The 22,165-nt window shown below is 40.0% G+C and overlaps 1 protein-coding gene across 6 annotated transcripts in view; it reads right to left on the bottom strand.

Annotated features, from left to right (window-relative positions):
• Positions 1–18,715, bottom strand: part of LCORL (ligand dependent nuclear receptor corepressor like) — a 152,421-nt gene extending 133,706 nt beyond the window's left edge. For 5 of the 6 annotated variants that reach the window (XM_070613090.1, XM_070613096.1, XM_070613092.1 and 2 more), the window contains exon 1: positions 17,039–18,715. In XM_070613090.1, coding sequence (XP_070469191.1) covers positions 17,039–17,198 — 160 coding nt within the window. In that variant the 5' untranslated portion in view covers positions 17,199–18,715. The remainder of the gene's footprint in view (positions 1–17,038) is intronic. The other variant, XM_070613094.1, reaches the window with a different exon arrangement.
• Positions 18,716–22,165: the final 3,450 nt, after the last annotated feature.

The following is a 22,165-nucleotide window of genomic DNA, read 5'->3' as shown; positions in this document are numbered from 1 at the left end:
AGACAAATCATGCACATGTGTGTATCTCTATATATCTGGATATCTATAGCTACATATCTCTCCATATTTCTCTACCTAAATCTCCTAAAATTCAGAGTTTCTAAGCCATAAATTAATTTGGTGTGGATTTTTAATAAACACCCAAGACGTAAGTACCAAATTATCATGACCATTGACAAATATTACAACCCTTACATGACAACATTTTTAGTAAGTTGTTATTTCAACAACAAAGTAAGATGAATGCTCTGAGGGATTCTGACACATTAGCTATATCACTGTTAATTCAGTGGTTCTCCAAGATTAAAAAACAATGAACTGCTCTTCAGCATATGCAATGAGTCTATCAATAAACAGTACCTTTGGTTGGCTTGATGAATATAAAATGTCAGATAGATCCAAATATAAGCAGCAACAGTTTCTTATTGGTTTTAGGGCTATTCAAAATGCAGAGCATAAAGAAGGAAGGGAAGGAGAGAGGGGAAGGGGAGCTGGAGAAAGAAAAAGAGAAAGAATCAAAAAAGGGAAGAGTAAGCTTCTGGGGTCTAGAACTCAACTTTTTTGACTCTTAACCAAACCACATACAACCAAAAATAGTTTATATTAGGCTTAAAAACAAGCAGTAAGACGTCACAAATGTCATGATATTTTTCAAAACTCTGGCATAAATTTACAACTACAGCAACAAAATGTATAATCTGGGTTTATTCATATTAGAACATGGAAAGGATTACAGCATTCAGACAAGCAACATATCAAATGTTTTGTTCTGATTAAAAATTAGGCCAGAATTGGTAATATTGTTAAAGCTGGACACAGAAATATGGAGATTTATTATGCTTTCTTCTACTCTTACACATACTTAAAATTTCCCATGATTTTTACAAACTACGCCTAAATTTTCAAATACTCTCCTTGGAAAGCTACTTTTGACTTCCCCAAAGAAAGAGTAATCAGGGTTTGGGTACAGTTGGTATAAAACAGAGAACTGCACAACAGTAAATTCACTGAATGGAATGTGGAAAGTGGCATTCCTGTAAACCTCTCCACTTAAAAGCAAGCTAAAAAAAATGCCAGTTGAATCCCCCAAAAATAACAGAACAAGGGTATTAGACAGAATTAGGACAACATGTATATTTTTAAAAACCACCATTCACAATCTAGCCTCAAGGCAATTTTTACACTCCCATGGTTTCTGCCACATCGCAACTTGCAGGGATGTTATAAATAATCCTCCAAAAAATAGAATATATCATACTTCCACGCTTTTGTCTCTGATACAAAAGGAAGTCACTGTTGGGTTGAGAGTAGAGCAAATACTTCATCAGAATATTGTTTGCAGCAGAGAGTAAACTAAAGAAGAATCAGAGCAGAAGAGGGGAAACCATTAAGAATTTCTGCAGTAGTCCAGGCAAAGAAGTAAGGTTGACTTAGACTGGAGTGGAAATGGAGGGAAAAGGATGGACTTAAGATATATTTAGAAGCATAATCAATACTAATTGGTGGACTGGGTATAGGAAAGGAGAAGGACTGGGTATAGGAAAGGAGAAGGATAAGCAAAAGATGAATTCCAGGTCTCTGACTTGTGAAACTAGGATACTGAGATGAAGAACATCAGAAAAGCAGATTTGATATTTGGTAGAGGGAGATCAAGAGTTCAGTTTTAGAAACATTATGTTTAGGATACCTGAAAGAGGTAGTAAGTGGAGAGAGATCAAGTAAATCAAATATTGAGACAGGCTAATAACTGGGAGAAAATGAAGGGCAACGAAGTGTTTTAGGTCTTGTTTAAAGATGGAATCATTATATGTCAAAGCTATGGGGTCTAAAACCTAAAGAACCACATTACATTCACTCTACCAACTTCAACACAATTAGTAAAAACAGACTAGAGGTAGTCCTTCCACGTTACTTACATTAATTATAAAATTACTCACATACCAAACAAAAAATACAACATAAAATCACTCCGTCTATCTAGGCTAAATTTTCCTGACATAATAAGGGATCAAATTTTGGGGGAAAAAGTAAAGCAACAAAACACCAAACACACACGATAATAATCAAAGTCCAAAGCCACCCAGGACCTTCAAATGTTAAGAATACAAGAATGCAAAGGCGCCACATCATTCCTGTAGCAGAAGTAAGAGCCTTTGAACTACAAAAGCTCAGAATTTATATGAGTAGATCTGAATTCCACTCTATGACTGGTTTCCTTAGAGGTCTTGCTGTACATACTCCTGTAACAAGTGGCTTAGGGCAAACTAGCACACTCTAATGTGTTGATCCTAAATACTGATGAGCCCATACACTGACTCTGCTACCTCAAATATGAAAATATGCTGCTCTATTTCCTATCCTGGACAATGGTCCCACAACTCAATCAGGCCCCCTAAAAAGAAGCCTGGAAATGATTCTCTATCCTTCTTCCTTTTTCTGTATGCCCACAGCTCATCAACAACTACAATCTGTTGACTACAAGGCCTTATATCTTTTGAATTCTTTTCCTCTCCTCCATTTCTACTATACTCTTATTTCAGACCCTCATAATTTCTTGGTTGGGCTATCTTGACATCCCCCTGATTGATTTGCCTGTCCTGAGATCTCCTATTATTCTACTGGCAGAGTAATCTTATAAAACCACAAATTAAACTATGTCACTCTCATGCTTAAAACCCTTCAATGATTTTCCACTACCTATAAGACGAGTTACTTAACTTCCTTCTCTATAAAGTGAAGATGATAAAAATAGTTCCCATTTATATGACTGTTGTGAAAATCAAAAGAATTCTAGGGTAAGCACTTAAGGCCTAATCCACAGTAAAATAAAATAATTAAAAATAATGATAATTACTATCATATTCTGCTTAGGAGTTCCTCTGTGATTCAGCTTCTATTTCTCTTTTCTCATGTCCCACAATCATCCTATGACTGTTCCTGGACCCATACAAGGAAACCTGATTACTCTTCTCCTTTATACCACAACTTTAATATTGTATATGTTTCTATTATAGCATTTATCATACTCCATAGGAAGACAGACTTGTCTTCCCTACAAGACTGTGCTCCATAAAGACAATCTACTGCATCTGAGACCTCTAGCACAATGTCTGGCCCATAAATACTTACTGAAAAAAGGTATGAAGGAGAAAAGAAATGCACGAAAGGATTTTAGCAGATGGCCATGTTTCCTTCAACACTAAAAATCCTATTATTTTGGATATAAAATAAGTAATTTTAGAATAGTTCTAAGGAATGAGAGGGTCAGCAAAATGAGGGACAGAGAATGAAAGGATCCTTGGTTTCAGATTGATGAGAAGAGTGAAGATAAGTTAGTTAAGTAAGGTAACTTAGTAAGATAAGTTACCTAAGTAAGTCAATATGTACTCATAGGGAAATTCTACCCCATTTATGAGTTATACCTATGCCAGAATGGAAATATTAAAAGACGAAGTAATAACACAAAGGAGAAAAAACAGGTAATGATTAATCGGATGCCATAATATTAGGGTGTAAAAAAATATATAAATTTTACTATGGCACTATTTTCTTTTACTCTAAACGTGTACAGAGGAACAAACGCAAAGGACAGTTAAAAATGAAAGAATAAATTGTCATTACTAATTTTCTATTTGATCATTTACCATTCTTAGGAAAAGTTCAAAAGAGATGGAAATGTGATGGCCATCACTCTTGGAATTGGGATAGAAGGTAACCTTATATCCAGACTAAAACTTAACATTGACAATCTATACTAGGGAAAATCCTTGCCCCACTAACTATGCTCTTCCCATGCCCATTCCCAATTATAAGACCAAGAAAGAAATTTGGGGATATTTTTCCCTGATTAACCATCTCAAGGAAACTCTTGACTCTGATATTTGCATTCAAATACAGAAGCCCCTGTTCCCTCTTATTCTGGGCCTGGGACAAAAGGCCAAGGAGATCCAAACCCAGAATACTTTTCCCTACTCCTGAAATTTAAGGTTCTGAAATAAAACAGAGAACTACCCTACTAAAGTTTTAGACGCAACTATCTGACCAGGAAGGATCAGATTTGCTCATCTTTTAACCAGGTTTGAGCAAGAGAGTAATATAGACCTGGATGTGAATTCTATCTTCATATTTCCTAGATGGAAAATAAGTTTCCTCATCTGTAAAATAAAGATAAAAATTGTACCATTTCACATGCAAAAATTAAATGTGACTAATACACATAAAAGATTAGCATAGTGTTTGACATGTAGTAAGCACTCAGTAGAATTAGCTATCATTATTTCAAAGGGCAATTCTTAGTGTTGAAAAATCTGTAAGACAATTATATATTACTATCTATGCAGTTTTAAGGGCTGAAAGTGATTAATTCAAGAGAATGTAATATTTAGAACAATGACATTGCTTTTAAATATTTACTTTTACTTTGTAACAATCTTAAATTTACAGAAAATGCTTTAAGTATGGTACAAACTTACTGTTCCAACCATTTAAGAGTAAACGGTCTGTATGATGTCCCATCGCCCTTGAATTCTCTAATAAGTATTTGCTACAAAAGCATTCTCTTACAAATACAACCATTAAAATTAGGAAATTAACAGTGATACATTATGCTCACTGCTATTGGGGTGTCACTGCTCCTAGGCCCCTTCTCAGTAAACAGTATAGGGCATGTGTGTGTATGTATATACACACACACATTTTCTTCTATATTTCTATATCTATATATAATGAAAACCATGAGTTCCCACCAATATCTCATTTCCAATGCAACACTACAGAGAGCATTCTAGTTTTCTCCAGGGCCATACCTGTAACTTCCTTCTCAGACAGTGAGAGGCCTGGCTCCTATTATCCTTAATATTTACTTATTTGACCAATCTCCCTGTATGTAACCAATCTGCCTTTGTGGCTGCTTCCCATTCCCCACATGGATGCTGTCCTCACCCCGCTTTGCCCCTACACCCCCAATGCCTTCTCCATGTGTATAACCTCCTCAGGTTCAGGCCTCTATTCCCTGTTCAGGCCCCTATTCCTCAGGCCTGGCACCCCTTCTACAAGAATATCCCAGAATATCATCCTCATCTTGCTCAGGCTCTAACACCCCATATTGAGCTGACTCTCCAGTAGGATGGGCCACCCTCAAGCTCTGACATCTTACAGAGGGATGCCTCCATGCAGGGACTCTATCCTCACCCCACCTGAACCTCAATACACCCACACCAGGCTACCCATTCATTCGGATGTCTTTCTACCTCCACCCCACTCCCACCCCGCCTCCAAGTAGATGCCCTCCTCACGCTCTTCACAGATTATGTACTGACCTTGCTCGGGCTCCAACACCTTGCATCAGCGTGCCCTCCTATGTAGATTGCTCTTCACTCCTCAAAACTCCATCAACCCACATGGGGACCCTCCTCACCTCTGTCAGGCTGTGACATCCCACTCCTCCAAGAGAACATGGCTCCCCCTCCCACAAAAGCCATCCAGTGTGGACATTTACCCTTGTTTGGTCCCACCTGATGGTTTTAGAACTGAATTATTTAAAAAGGGAAGAGGAAAAGGACAAAGAAGAACAACTGATGACATTTTAAAGAAAGAGAAACCAACGAATAAACTGCATAAGCATCCATAGTCAGAGCTAATTAAAAGGATAATCTATTTGTCAAAGTATCTACTTTTTTCCACTTAAAGAAACAGTGCTCTGTTGTTTGATACTAACTTCTTTTTCTTTTTCTTTTTTTGTGAGGAAGATTAGCCCTGAGCTAACGTCTGCTGCCAATCTTCCTCTTTTTGCTTGAGGAAGATTGACCCTGAACTAACATCTGTGCCAATCTTCCTCTATTTTGTATATGGGACTCTGTCACAGCATGGTTTGATGAGTGGTGTGTAGGTCTGCACCTGGGATCTGAACCAGCAAACCCCAGGCCGCCAAAGTGCAGTGAGTGAACTTAACCACTATGCCACCAGTTCAGCCTCAATACTAATTTCTTCTAAATTTAAAAAGTCAACTGAAAACAGATAAAGAAGGAAGTCTCATCTTTCTTTCTTTCTTTTCTAGCTAAACATGCATTTTATTTAAGTATCTTACATAGACCTATAGAAAATCTAGTTCATTAAAAAAAAAAAACTACCATTTTGACAGTTCAAGAATGGCTGTTTCAAACACTAGAATTAAATATTTTTTTAAAATATCCAGAATATGTTTGTTTGACTTGTTTTCAGTATAACAGTTGTATTGTTTCCTGTACACTTATCCTCAGATACAACTCTGCAAAAATTAGCCTCAATTGTTAGAGGAGTGACATCTTTTCCTTGCTCCTTATTTCTACGAGGAAGAATGTTTCATAAGCACAATCTGAGCCTGTCTTCACCCCTCGGAAAGTGAAGTGACTGATCTGATTGGTGATTCTGGAAAGAACAACTGAGTAGACAAGAGCTCAGTTCTGCTCCTTTTCCCCTTGGGAGCGAGCTCTTAGGAGAACATATCTTCAGAGGGCTCATATTCTGCTCTGCTGCCCTAGTATGTCTATGACTGGGTCAATAAATTAGCTTATGCCAGATCACCTGACTCTCCCACCAAGTTACTCCTCTAACCTGGCCTCTGTCTGTAATAGAAGTGATATTCTGGCTTCCATTTTTCTCCTTGTTTTATTTTTCAAGTTGTTCAGAGCACAAGCAGAAAAGGAGGGTGCCATTTGAGAGCACTTCAGCAATCCAACATCTTAATTAATATATTAAAGTGGAGACTGCTCATTTTCCCAGTTTTTACTTAAAAGGGCTGCTTCAACTTGAGCTTCTTAAAACTATTACAAACAAAAAAACCCCTCAAACTGGAACCAACAGCAAATGTTCAAAATGAAAATAAGGTGGGGCTGGCCCCATGGCCGAGTGGTTAAGTTTGCGCGCTCCACTGCAGGCAGCCCAGTGTTTCGTTGGTTTGAATCCTGGGCGCGGACATGGCACTGCTCATCAAGCCACGCTGAGCCACGCTGAGGCAGCGTCCCACATGCCACAACCAGGAGGACCCACAACCAAGAATATACAACTATGTACCAGGGGGCTTTGGGGAGACAAAGCAAAAAAAAATAATACCTTTTTTAAAAAAAAAAAACAAAATGAAAATAAGCTGACTTATCTGGTCATGCTTATTACATATTAAAAAAAAAACAACTTCAAAGGCTCATAATTTCCTCCTTATAGAGGCCATAATTTATACTTCCAGTCCCATTTTTCTACTATCACCCTATACTCCAATGACACAAGAGCTCTGAATATCTCATTACTTAGACTCTACATCTTTGTTTTTATACTATTCCTCTGCCTATTCCCTCCACCCTACTCTCCTGCTGATCATTTAACTCCGGGATCAGCAAACTCAGCCTGTAGGCCAAATCTGCCTATTTTTATGAATAATTTTTTATTGGAACACAGTTATACTTATTCATTTATATACTGCTTTTGCAGTACAACAGCAGAGTTGAGTAGCTGCAACAGAGACCATACGGCCCGCAAAGCCTAAGGTATTTACCATCCAGCCCTTTACAAAAAAAGTTTGCCAACCCCTGCTTTCACTCAATCCTTTGAAGCCCTAGTCACTTCAGATCCTTCAAATCAAAATCAATTGTTCCCTCATCTGTCTTTCCACTATATTATATCAACTCTAATACTTACATCCCTGATAATTGTGAGCTCTTTAAAGGCAAAGTCTAAATTCATTCCTAGTGTGGACAATAAAATTTTTTACCCAACCTACCAATCCTACCTCTCCCAACACTTTTCACCTTCTTGGGGGAAGTATTCTGCAAGAAGTTTATGCCCTTTTCTCTACCCCTTATTCAGTCTTCCCAAAGGAAAGAGGAATGACTAATATTGGCGACATCCTGATAGTTGTTCCTAGTGGGACGGATTAATGTTTTAAAGGTCGTTTTTCATGCACGGCCTAGCCTCTTGCTCACTCTGCCTAGATGGTCATACCTACCAATAAGCGAATGGCATGGTAAAGTCACTGGAGTAGAGCTCCCCTGTATCTTAAAAGAGGAGGTCTGCAGTTCCAAGTGCTCTGTCTTTGATAGGTTGGTAAGTTCAATTCAGGGAGACAGGGAGTAGAAAGTCAGATGTCTAATTTTGGCCTCAGTTCTAAGCCAAGTTCTTCAATACAATCTTACCATTTAAAAATCTAATATTTTGATCCCCAATTCCTAAGTCTATTTCCAGTTCAGAACCAAGTAGAGGAAGAAAGAGAATTACACCCCAATCAAGTGGCACAAAGCAGAAGTCAAGATATTTGATGACTGACTGACAACAGTAGATTAACTGGGAAAAAATTCATTCCCTTAAAATGTGGAACACACTAATGCCACACATACCATACCTTAGAGACGACTGTAATTAGGACAACATTTTTTGAAGGAAAAAAAGAAATAAATTTAGAGTTTACAGTCAGTGATTCAAACCAGGCCCGTTCTATTTCTCTAATTCATCTGTCTCAACATTTTGTTGCTATCAAGTCTCAGCTTAACTAAATAACATATAAAGTAATCATGGATATTAATTCAAAAAAGTATCCTCCATCTTAGTATGGTAAATGGTATGTCCCATCTAAAAAAACAAATATCCCCAGACCCCAGATCCTTCTAATTACTGCTCCATTTATCTGTTCTTCCTCAAAATGCAGCTTCTCAAATGAGTAGTCTACTACAAGTGTTATCTCCGCTTACACACATCTTAATTACTTTCTAACCTACTACAATATGGCTTCCACACCCACCATACTGCTGCAATTTACCTAGTCAAGGTCACCTAGAACCTCCATGTTGCCAAAAATAATGTACACTTCTCTGTTTCACGGTACTTGACATCTCACTGACATGTAACAATCCCTCCTTATTCTAACACTTCTCTCCTCTTAGATTTGGTAGTATTTCTCTTTCCTGGTTATCCTACTCAAACAATGGCCTTACTTTTCAGTGTAAAAGTTCAGTGGCCTTACTTTGAGGCTCTTCTTCCTCTACCCAAGGGATGTTAAGATTCCTTAAGGCATGGTTCTGAGTAGTCTATTCCTCTCTAGTTATACTATCCCTCACCCCTAGCTGATCTCATTCATTTCCATGGATTTAAATACCATCTTTATGCTGGTAATTCCCTAATTTATATCTTTATCACAGAAGCCATTACTATATAAGTATTAGCACCTTTCATAAAACAAAAAGTAGTGAACAATTGAGGACAGATATTACCCTAGTCCGACAGATTTGCATCTGTGAAAGGTGAAATGACTTATGACGAAGGTTACAATGATAGAGGCTAAGAACAGAACTGTGTTCAATTCTTAGTCCTTTCTACCCTTTGTGAAGACTTAGTCCCTTGTTCCTAAATGGTTTACTATTTAAATATGAAGACTACTAGACAGAGTTACTTCCTACATATACACCTTCACATACCCATCAGAAAAGAATTGGCCAATGTGAATTAATGGAGAAAAGTCAAACTTGTTTTTCAATAAATACTTTAGAAAAGACTGTAGGTTGCAACTGAATTTTAAAGGTGACTGAAGATGCAGGGCAGAAGATATGACTAACAAGATACTCAAGAATTTGAAGCAATGCGCACAAAAGAGAAATAAAAGCAGATGAAAATGGTTGGGCTGTCTGAAGAAGAAAATAGACAAACAGGGACGAAGCAGTCTGGTAGACTATGATTAACTGAATATGGTTAGGAGCTCTTACTTGATGAAAAAAGACAAATGGGAGATACTATTGCTTTGCAAACTACAAAATCAAAGCAGCTACTGCAAACCATGATTTAATGTGGGTTACAAGTTAGACTGAATGACAGTAAAACCAGCAACGGAGATACTGATATAAACCAGAATCTTATCAGTTATCTGTCCAATTACTCCACCAGAAAAACTGAATCCATGAGATATTGTAAACAAAAAAAAAAAAGAAAAGTAATAACTTGGCAACAGATTAAGGTAAAGAAAAAAGAAAAACAAGAAGCAAATATAAGTAAGCAAGATAAGATTACTGCCAATTATGGGGAAACTATATGAAAAGAAAGGATATGAGATACAGAAAAGTGATTCCTCACTGTAAGTTTTGTTTTGTAGCAAACACAAAAACTCTCAAAACAAAATTTTTATTTAACTATAATTAAGAACAAAGTGTCATTCTTCAAATACAAATATAGCATTATCTGTTACCTCAATTTGTTTCCCTGTGCTGGCAGTAGCTTGGTCTGGACCTATTCACATTCTCTAATCTACATTCTGTGGTGAATAGAAACTTTTGAAAGAATTACTACTTCATGATAGATTCAGCCCCTAGGTATGGACTCTAACATTACACAGGTCCCCCAAATGTTGAACCTATGAACTTGGTGCTCTAACCAACTGTTATCCATTACCCATGAATGCTGGCCGTATATACCAAAAAGTTCCAAGGAATACTATCAAAAAAGAAAAAGGAACTCCACACACAAAAAATCTAAGATATTATAACTGAAAGCCTGGATTTACTGATAAGCAAGAAAAAATTGCATATCCAAAAATCTACATGGCTTTGTTGCTCCTCTCAGGACTGCACTGTGGTAGAACTGAAGACTAGGATTAGAACTAAGTCAGACAAGTCAGGGGAACATGAGGCACACATTACAGCAACTTATCACTGTGCACAGCCATGCAGGGAGGGTGCACACATACAGCCAGCCAAAGGAAGTAGCATGGAACAAAAAGACGGCACCATCCAGAAAGACAACTATGATATCCTCAGACCAGCCTGTAGCCATATCTAACATCTGCAAAAATACAAAATTCACCCACTGCTTAGTCCCAAGAATGGCAGAATTTTACTCTTCCAAGTATAAAATAATCCTGGAGTACAAAGAATTTCAAATTTTACATGCAAAACTCATCAATATGCCTGTTTTACAGAGAAATCTGGACACATGTCTTAACCACCCAGCTACTCATTATCATCATAGATTCTATTTGCCTGACACATGTTATTAGGTAGTGCCACAGCTGACATCTTTTTAATCGGATAAAGAATTTGCTAGTGCTTGAAAAAGTAGTTGTACAGCCAAGGTTTGGGGGTAGTTGACCCATCCATACAAGGCCTCATCAAATCCACATTTCTAAGTAAACCTACTCATCTGGGACTTACCTGGCAATAGTAACAAGATGAGGCAGAAGTTAGTGGAAAGACAGAAGAGCAGGAGGGAAGAAGCAACCAGAAAGAAGTGTCAAGTTGATTACCTAGAATTTTATTTACCTGGACTATCCCATCTCTAAGTGTTAGAGCTCTATGAAGTGCTCCAATAACTTCCTCAGAGGTTAAAAATAGAGAAAGAGAAGATCCTCTGACACTGATACTGCTCATTATAAACAGGGCAGGTAGTTTGGAAGAAAGACCACTTTACAAACACCTGCAGAGTGCAGAGCTCTAAGACAGAGACATGATAACCAGGAAGAGTAAAAGAGAGAGTAGGTACCAACAAAGAGTAGCTTCAAGATGATCTAGTATGATACACATTTTTAAAATTGAATTTAAATTAATTTCTTGTATTCAGTTACTACAAAGCCAAAAGATTCCTCAGACTGTTAGGAAGGCATCAAATGTCTTTTGATCTCCTCATGTATAAAACGCCAGGATTAGGCTAAGTGAAATATCGTGACTTTAAATCTCTATGAATTCATTCCCTAGAATACAGACCATTCAAGTCCTTACTCTTTTGTCTAACATCTCATGATGTCTCTATTATTCATCAGCATTACTACAAGAAGGAATATACTGGCAAAAACGTAAAGCTCAAAGCTGCTAATAATCTATGTATATCAATCATGGCTAACATTTATGGAACGCTTTCTATATGGCAGACACATATTAACATATCAACACAATTAATTCTCAAACTACCTTATTATCTCCAATTTACAGATAGGAAACTGAAGTACAGAGAGGTTAAGTAACTTGTCCACACTAGTAAGTGGTAATGCTAAGATTCAAATGCAGGCAGTCTAGCTTCAGAGCCTATATTCTTATTTGCTGTATTATTCTATCCAAATAAAAGATTTGGGGAAACATAGTTTATTATCAACACATTTGAAATAAGTGGCACCATGGTTATGAAGAGTTGGCTGGAGCCAGTACACTACAGAATTGTGCTGTCCAACGCGGTAGCCACATGTAGCTATTACAGGCACCCGAAATGTGGCTAGTCCAAATTGAGATGTGCATATATATATGAAATACCTGATTTCAAAGACTTAATATTAAAAAAAGAATGTAAACCTAATAATTTTATATGGATTAATGTTAAAATATTTTAAATATATTAGGCTAAATAAAATGTGCTTATTAGAAAATTTTAAATTACATATTCGGCTCCCATTATATTTCCACTGGACAAGTATGTAGGAAAGTTTATAGAAAGATTCTAATCAAATCTTCACCATTTTGTTTCACTGTTGCAACCTTAAGTGAATCAGTTAACTGACTATTAGCTTCTGTATCAGAAAAATAGGGTTTAAGAACAATAGTGAAACCTAGTGTTCAGATTTTGGTACCTAAATTTATTCTCCACTAAAAAGAACGAAGGGCTCCTTGGAGGGATGGCTGATGTCAGGGCTGGGACAAGTAAAGTACAAGATGAACCTGGAATATCTGACAGGAAGGAAGTGCTCAAAATATCATGGGGTGGGAGAGTTTGAGGAGAGGTGTGATTTGTCAAAAAACACTGGAACTAGCTTGATGAGGATCCCATTGACCAAACCTGGGACAATTTGGGAATCAAAATAATGATAGTAATGGATTTAACCATTGAACAAAATAAGAATCCATCAGTTCATACTGATAGAAATAACTGAATAAATAAATAAATAATGGGGAGATGGGAAAGAGTGCTTTATGACAGAATACCAACTACTAATTATAGAGGGAACAATGAAGTTAGAGAATCACAAATGGATGTTAAGACTTGTGAGTGAAATTTTGATGAGACTATGTAAATTTCCTGTTCCTCAAAGTATCCTCCCATAAATTACACATTAATTACAAAAGGATAAATAATAACCGTCAGGGAGAAATAAGGAGAATATCACTTTAACCATATTTTCAAAGCTAACATCACCAACATTGGAATAAACCAACATCACGAACCTCAAGATATGACATACTAAGAAGAACAGAAGATCCCTTCAGAGGTATTCCTGCCAAAAATGCATAACCAATCTAATCATGAGAAAACAACAGGCAAATTCAAATGGAGGGACAGTCTACAAAATAACTGTCCTGTACTTTTCAAAAATGTCAAGGTCAAGAAATACAAGAAAGGGTGAAGAAGTGTTCTAGATTAAAAAGACACTAAACAGATATGACGACCAAATACAATGCATGATCCCGGCCTGGGGCACAGGGAAAGCTTACAGACAAAATTTGAATATAGATTATAAATTAGATAATAATATTACGTCAATATTAAATCTCCTGCTTTTAATAATTACACTGTGGTTAGGTAAGACCATGTCCTTGGTTTTATGAAATATACACTGAAGGATTTAGAAGTAAAGAGGTATGATGTCTCCAAGTCACACTCAAACAGTTCAGAAATAAAACATACACACACACACACACACTCACACACAGATGGATATAAGGCAAGAACGATAAAGCAAATGAGGAAAATTTAATACAACTGGTGAATATGGGTAAGCGTATACAGGAAGTCCTTGCACTATTCTTCAAAAAACGTGGCCTATCTCTGAGATCAAATATCCTAATAGACCGTACAAGACTTGCTAATGTTTAAAAATATACTAATGCATTTCTTTTACCCTATACTTTGTTTTAAATTTTATGACTTATCAGATACTAATTGTATTATATATTCCATAAGATCAGGACTATATGTGTTTTGTTCAATATCATACTGAGTACTAGGATACTATTTACAATATCCAATAAACACTCAAACATTTGTTAGATGAGCATACTCAAAATTATAGCATAGTAGAGAATGATTATTAAAAAAATCAAATTATAAAAAGCACCACATTGTAAATAAAGCTATTAATTGGGACACAGAGCTTATAGGACAACTCTTCAATTAAATCATTAAAAAGGAAAACCAAAAGTAAATCACAGAGTAGTCACAAATCTAATCTAAAGAGATGAGTTCCACAAATAGAGAAAGGTAAACATCATTTTTCATATCAAGAGTTAAAAATCTTAGCTAACTACCAGCAGTCACGACAACTAAAATCAACTTTTTCCCCCATAAAATTAGAGTATTATATATGAGTAATAAAAAAATGAATCAGATTACTTTAAAGACTTAGGCTAAGAACTGAGATTTAAAACTTCTCTACTGGCTCAGTACCAATTTGCTGTATGACCCTGAGACATTGCTTACAATTTCCATATCTCATTTTTAAATAAGACTTTTGGATCACTTTCTTCCTCAAAGATAGAAAGCATAGTATTTCACAAAAATGATTTCAAGCAATAAGCAATACAGAAATATATATACACATATATATTCACACACATGCATTCATGCAAAGAAAAAAGAACATGGCTTTTTTGTAAATATGTTTACAAAGTAAAGTATTGAGTGTAAGCACATTAACCACAAAAGGTAACTTCACAAACTACATTTTACATACTAACTACACAAACTACCACAAACTACATTTAATCCCAATTCACACTGAAGGTGCTTCACATACAGGATACTGGAAAAAGCCAATCAACAAGTGTATATCCTGTTTAAAGAGTTTTATTGTTTATTTAAAAATAACAATGACAAAAACAAAATATGAGATGGGTCTTACTAGGACTCTTGACTAGGACTGGGACTGTGGGAAACAATTCTTAAATACAGTTAGAGCCCAGGAAAAAAATTCCCTTTCAAATACAGTATAATTATATATTTAAAATATAATGTAGAGATTGCATATTAGACACACAGTATTTATTCAATTTTCAACGTCTTCCGATCCTACCTGAGTATACAAGTAGGAACGGCAGAAAGATATTCTAATTCCCTTTTTCCATCAAATCCAATTAATTTTGTCTTTAAAATCTATTTTTGAAAAGCACATATATTTTTGTGATACAGAGCCATATTTAATGTATCTAAATAAGCAAGAAGATGAGAAAAAAAGAAGCCCAAATATTCTAAAACATAAACACTGACCAAAGAAACCGTCAAATCATTTTGTGCCTCGGCAAAACTTAACAGTAATATTGCGAATCAGCGTTACAATGCTGTCCTCCTGCCCGATTCTAACTGAATGAAATCAACAATTTCTAAACAGGTTGTCAGTGGAAGAGATCTTTACATAAGCAATTATAAAAACGGGTCCATTTTGTATTCAGGAAACACTAGCAACACAGCTTAAAATTTTATATGAAGAATACCGTAAGGCTTTTTTACACTTTTTTAAAAAACTAAAATCACTCATTAATACTTGACTAGAGCTGTTTCCCAGGAAGTTTCCCTAGACAAAACCAAAACATATTTTTTAAGGGTAAAACAGAAAAATGCTTAAATATAACTTAGATGCCCCTAATCAGAGCAATCTTCCTTCTCGTACGTTTTCCTATATCCATCGTATTCCGCAGTGCACATCTCTGAGCTGAAGTTGTACTAGTTTATCCTACTACGATCTCCTTTTCACTAGTGAAAAACAATAAAGATCTTACGGCGCTAACCAAACAAATCTGGGGGCGGGGGGAAGGGGCGCGAGGTGGCGCAAGAACAGATGGAAACAAGGTAAGAGTTGTTTTCTTAAGGCACTAAGGTTACTCCTCGACTCCAAACGCCAAGATTTAATCGCCAGTTGAGCAAGCTGTGCCACTTATCCACTCCTTAGACAATGCAACCTTCCTTTCTACCTCTTCCCCTACTCTCCTACCCATAACCCCCTTCCAAAACAAACAGGCACAACACACCCCATCCCAGAACCCGCGTTTTCCCTCCGGTGCCACTAAACCAACCTGCTGGCTAACAGCTCCACGCGCACGTCTCACTCAGACAAAAAAGCGACGGCGGCAAGGTGGGGAGTTCCCACCACTCCTGCCACCCGGAGCAACGCGCAGAATGACAGCCCCGAGCCCAGAAGTTTGAAGCAAGATGATTCGGACCTGACCAACGGGGAAGACGGAACGGCAGGAGAGCGGGATGGGAGGTGGGGAGGGCGATGTGCATGTGTGCGCTGGGAAGGGTCCATCACATGACAGCAAAAGAGGACCAGAGTCGTCGGGGCGTCCGCAAGGAGACCGGGGGGGGGGGGGAGGGTGCCGTCGCCATAGCAACACCCCCCCATCCGTCCAGACTTCCAAAGAGGGAGGAAGAACTTCAAATCCCAACCGTCAGCGCTCAAGCGGCTCCCTCTTAAAGAGGTACACACAGCGCCGCCGCCGAGCGCGAGAGGGCAGAGTTGGGCGCCCCCGCCCCTCGGGCGACGCCCCCGCCGCCCCTCGCCCCCCGCAGGCCCACCCGCGGCCCCCGCCCGCGAGCGCCCGGGGGGTCGCCCGGGCCCGGGTCCCCGAGAACTCCGCCGCGTCGGCCGGCCCGGCCCCCGGCGGCGAGAAGGGGGTGTGTGTGCGCCCGGCGGGGGCGCGGACCAGCCCGCCTTCCTCCCGCCGGCCCTGCCCGCCGGCGCCCCTCCGCTCGGGCGCCGACCCGCCGGGCCGCTTCCTCCCTCCTGACAGGGTGGACGGCGGGCGGCGAGGGGCGCCGAGGAGTTTCGGGGAGCGCGCGAGCGAGCGGTTTCCCCGGGGGCTCGGCAAGCGGGTCCGAACTAACAGTTCCCCGGGAGCCCGGGAGCTGAGGAGGGGAAGGAGCGCGGACTGCGCCGGCGAGGAGCCCCCAGACAAAAGGCGAGCGCCGGAGCCGCCGCGCCGCCGCCGCTCCCATCTCGCTCGCCCATTGAACTGACCCGAACGGGAGATTCAACTAAACCTCTCAGCCCCAAACTCCTCGGGCTGCGGCAGCCGGCGCTGCGCCGAGCCGGGGCCCCGGCCCGTGTCTCTCTTACCTACACAGTGCATGAGACGGTGGCGCCAAGAGTCGAGTTCCCGCCGGAATCCTCTCCTCTCCGCCGCGCACCGAGGGCTCCGGCACTGAGCAGCGGCGGCGGCGGCGGCGGCGGCAGCAGCGGCGGCGGCAGCGGCCATTCTCTCTCTTCCCTTGTCCATCTGCGTCCCGCGTCACGCGCCCTCATTTACATACGAGCGGCGCAGGCACGAGGCAGGGGCGCGAGCCCTCGGCGCGAGCCCCGGAGCGCGCGCCCCCCGGAGGGGGGTTGATTGACACGTGTCACTACCTTCCCTCTGCCCTTCCCTCCCCCTCCCACCGCTCCCTCAGGGAGAGGCGGGGAGGGAGCGAGAGGAGAAGGAAGCAACCTGCCGCTTCCGCTGACCCCGCCTCCCCATCCACTCCCCTCTCCCCCCTCCCTCCGGAGTTTACTCAAGCGAGCCATACTGCTCCCGCCGCCCGCGAAAACCCAGAGCGGGAGCGAGAGGCTCGGAGCCCGGCCAGGAACCGGCGTGCTAATGGAGCGGACTAGCAACGCCTCCCTTCTGCCTTCGCGACGCGACTCGGGACGCCCAGAGACTTCACTTCCCAGGCTTCGTTGCGTCGGGGTCTCGAAGTGGGACTTGCCGCCGCGGCGCGGTGCATGCCGGTCCTTGTAGTATAGCAGGGATGGGCACTCTTCAGTGCTCCTCACACGCTTCGACTTGCAGACTGGCCTTTGACTTCTCTGCGCAGCGCTGCCTGTGGGTTTAGCCTCCAATTCCCTGCGCCCAGGAGTGTGCGTGGCCCGCGTTCCGACCTAGCTTTCCTAGGCTCCGCAATAGAAGGGCGGGGGAAGCCGCAAGAGTTGTCGGCCCCTTGCGGGTTCAGGCTGCGCTGTGTGCTTTAAGTGCTGGAAACTTTTGGGGGTCACGGTCATCTTGCTACTGCAGGGAAACAGCAAGCGGGTCATTCGGCTGCATCTGAAATAAACTGCCAAATATCCAGAGAGAGATCCGCAGTGATTGCAGTTTCCAGGGCGAAGAGATCTCGGAAAGTGAGAATATTTGTAAGGATTAGGGGAAGGATGCGGGGACTTTTTACCGGAAATTATTTACGGGAGATTGGGTGTGGCTGGGTGAAAACTTTAAAAGGGGAAACTTTATGCTTCGCAAAATGGAAACTCTTGGAGGACAGCGACCCATTGTGACTTCTGTACTGTGACATCTTGGACTTTCCTGACCCTAGTAGAGTGCGTGGCATTGGATTTAGCACTTTACAAATGTTATGGAATGAATTCTACGCTGTGATAGAGAAAATATTTCTTCTTTAGAGAGAGAGAAAGCTGTTCATTAGATATAAACTCCAGTGACGTTTTTACTTTTGCACCAGAGAAGTTGTGCGTCTGTTTCTGTATATGTGCACAGGGCCCAACCAAAGCTAAGACACTCAAAAGTTTGCTGAGAAGTACTGTGTATTACTGGAAATGTATGCACAAGTCTGTGAGAAATACGTTTTGATTCTTCTTGGAAACTCCTATGAATTCTGAGTTCAGTTCCGCCCTCCCTCTTTGTGGCTTATCCTTATTCACCTTCCTTTTTTTTTTTTTTTTCCCTACGAGAAAGTCTTTCGTTGCTTGTTGTTACCTCTCAATAGTGAAGATGTAGTTTTACATTTTCACAAATAAAAAAAAAGAAATTTGAAATTTCATAGTCACCTTTTCTAGAATGGTCAGAATTGGAGAAGAAAGTGAAATCACTAGTGAAGGTAGTTTGCGAATTTTCAGTGGATGGTCTCAGTTACTGATTCCAGTCATAATTGCTAAGATGACTAGCCTTTGTAGCTTTCCTGATCATGCTTCCAGGAATCTACATTAGTTAGGATGCGCTAGGTTATGGTGCAGTAACAAAAGATCCAAAAATTTTAGTGGCTTAAAGCAACAAAAAATTTTGTTTCCTGCTTATCTGCATGTTCTTCTCTGGTAGGAGGAGGCAGGGAGCTTCACTCCACATTCTCATCAAGCAATCAAATGGCTTAGGGAGGCTCACTCCAATCTCTGGAACTTCCCCACTTGCATGATAGGCAGAAGGAAGATGAATGGCAAGCTGGTTCCTCCTGAAAGTGATACAAGTCAATTCCACTCACATTTTATTGACAAAAGGAAATCATATGGGCATCCCCATCTTCAAGGGAGCAAGGAAGTATAATCCTACTATTTGCCCATAAGGAAGATAACCTGAGTTTACCGTGAACAGCACCAAAGATTACTGCAATCCATCCTTCTAGTCACCACTTTACAGTTCACAGTCCTTACACTACAAAATACATTCACTCCTATCACAAGTGAGACAATCCAAAAGTTCTATTCAGTAATGGCATTAATCTCAAAGTCTAGCATCTCTGGGTGGTGCTTGGTACTCCCCTTATCAGAACAGAATAAAGCTGCTCTTGTTATAGAGACCTGAAAAGACAAAATATCTATCCTCCCCACTTAAACACACACACACACTCAACATATGGTGGTGAGACAGGGAGAGAATAACCATGGTAAACATTCTTACTTGGGAAGAACAGGAGACACACAGGAACAGTTTTAGCAAATATTTTACCACAGCTAGCATGGATCGCCAACTTTCCAGCCTCCAACAACAGTTTCCTTGCTACCCCCCGCCAAGCTTCTAAGTCATAGCCACATATTTTAGTTTTTCTGTCATAACTGTCCTTCTAGGTACCAATTTCTGCATTAGTTAGAATGGGCTAGGTTATGCTCCAGTGACAGAAACCCAAAATCCTGGTGGTTTAATACAAAGATTTATTTCTTACTTAAACTACATATCCTCCAAAAGTTGATGTGGAGAGGGTGGAGCAGAGTGTTCCATGTCCACTCAGGGACCCGGGTTTACGTAGCCTCACTGTCAGGTAGCTCACCAGTCATCAGGACAAGAAAAAGATGTTAAATCACTGTCCAGCTCTTAAAGGCTTCTGCTAGAAGTGACATGTTTTCTTAGGTGGAGTGAATCATATGGCCATGCCTAACTTTAAAGGAGTGATATATCACAGTGCTTTGCAGGCATAACAAACCACCTCAAAATGTAATAGCTTAAAACACCAACTATTAGTTTAGCTCATGATTCTGTGGAATGGCAACTTGTGTTAGGCTCAGCTGGATAGTTCTACCGGCTTGGGCTAGACTCACTCCGGTGTTTGTGATTAGTTGCCTGTCAGAGAGGCAGCTCTGTTTCTGAGGGTGAGCCGACTGTCAGTGGGACAACAGGGCAATCAAGCTGGGTGTCGTTCACCATCAAAATTCTAGCTCTTGCTTGTTCACATGGTGACAGTTACAGGGTCTCAAGAGCCACAGAGAGCAAGCACCAATGCACAAGCACCTCTTAAGCTTCAGCTTGGGTCATAATTGCTCCAGTTCCAATGGCTAAAGCAAGTCACATGGCCAAACCCAAAGCCAATGTGGGGAAGTAGATTTTACCTCTTAAAAGGAAGAGCTGCAAGTCACATTGTAAAGGACTGTAGACAGAGGAAACGAAATAATTTGTGGCCACTTTTGCAGTCTACTGAAGATAGGAAAGTGTACCATGTTCCCCCAAAAAAGGGAGAATAGAAATATTAATGCAGAACTAGTGAATATTGTATCTCTAGAATTTCTAGAAGGGGAAGATCATGGGCAGATATAATGAAATATACAAATAAAGTTATTTTTGGAACTCACCTTGACTTACAAGAGCAAAGAATTTTCCATGGCAAGTATCACAGACTATGTTATATTAATCCAATAACTTGACTTTAGCATAAGCTCAATGAACATAGAGATAGGAGTCTAGCTGATTCATCCTTGTATTCTCAGCATCTAGTGCTGTTCCAGGCACTTAGTTGGTGCCTAATATTTATTTATTGACTTGACAAATGGTTAGGATATGTTTATAAAGCCAAGGATAGAAAGAGGGTCATATCCAAGATTGTCTCCTACATTGAAAATCTAGTTACCCATTAAGGAATTTTAATATAATGACAGATACATGCTATGAAAATGTTAATGTTCTTTGGAAAGATGTTTTTGTTCTGCTATCTATTTCCTATACATATTGTATCATTTATTTATTGCTGTGTAACCAACCAATCCATAACTTAGTGGCTTAAAAGAATAACCATTTGTTATTGCTGCAAAGTCTACAGGTCAGATGGGCACTTCTGGTGATTTGGCAAGGCTCTGCTGATCTTGGCTGGGATTGCTAATGCTGGAAGCTCCATGATGTAGGATGGGTTCACTCTCGTCTGGAGTTAGGCTCGCTGTTTGCTGGGGTAATGGGAATGATTGAGTGCTGTGTCTCATGTGTCTCATCATCCAGAAGCTAGCTAGAGCTTCTTTACACAGTGGCAGCATGTCAAGCACAACAAGAGGGTAAACACTAATGTGCAAGTGCTCTTCAAGCCTTTGCTTACGTTCTGTTTGCTTGTTACTGTCCCGTTGGCCAAGGCAAATCATATGATGAAGCCCAAAGTCTGAGTGGGAGGACACTAACAAATGGCAAGGATCAGAAGGGTGTGAACATCAGAAAGGTGGGTCATTACTTCATTCAAACCACTATAAATATGCGCCAAGTTCACTATTATCCACCTAAAACTGATAAGCACATCTATTGAGTTCTTACACAGTACCAAGTATAAATAGAAACTGCTGGGCAAATTAATAGTTTCTTGATTTATATGACCATTTGGCAGTCAATTCCCTATCTGGGGTACATTTTAGGAGAATATGATATAAACATACAAATAAATTAGAGTAGCTTGAAATGCTCATGTTACCATAGTAGAGAAATATAAAATTACAAAGGGGTATGACTAGAGTCATGTTTTTGGAGATACTAACAGAAAATGAAAGCTAGTCTTTTAATTTGCCTCAAAAATAAACAATCCTGTATACTAGTAGGATTATAAAATACCTATTCAATTATGAATTATCAACAGGAAACACAAGAATAATATGCATTTTATAATTTAATGAAATGTAAACACTTTTGTATGAAGTAGATATTTGTAATTGTTAGGTATAGCTGTTAGATGCCTTAATTAACTATAAAATGATTCATAATGCTGAAAAGCCATTTTTTGAGTAAACTTTATTAGCTGCTTTAAA

The sequence above is a fragment of the Equus przewalskii genome, chromosome 3 (assembly GCF_037783145.1).
Source record: "Equus przewalskii isolate Varuska chromosome 3, EquPr2, whole genome shotgun sequence".
In the NCBI taxonomy this organism is placed as follows: domain Eukaryota; kingdom Metazoa; phylum Chordata; class Mammalia; order Perissodactyla; family Equidae; genus Equus; species Equus przewalskii.
Note: the sequence above shows the minus strand (reverse complement) of the source record. Positions and strands in the feature narration are given on the sequence as shown.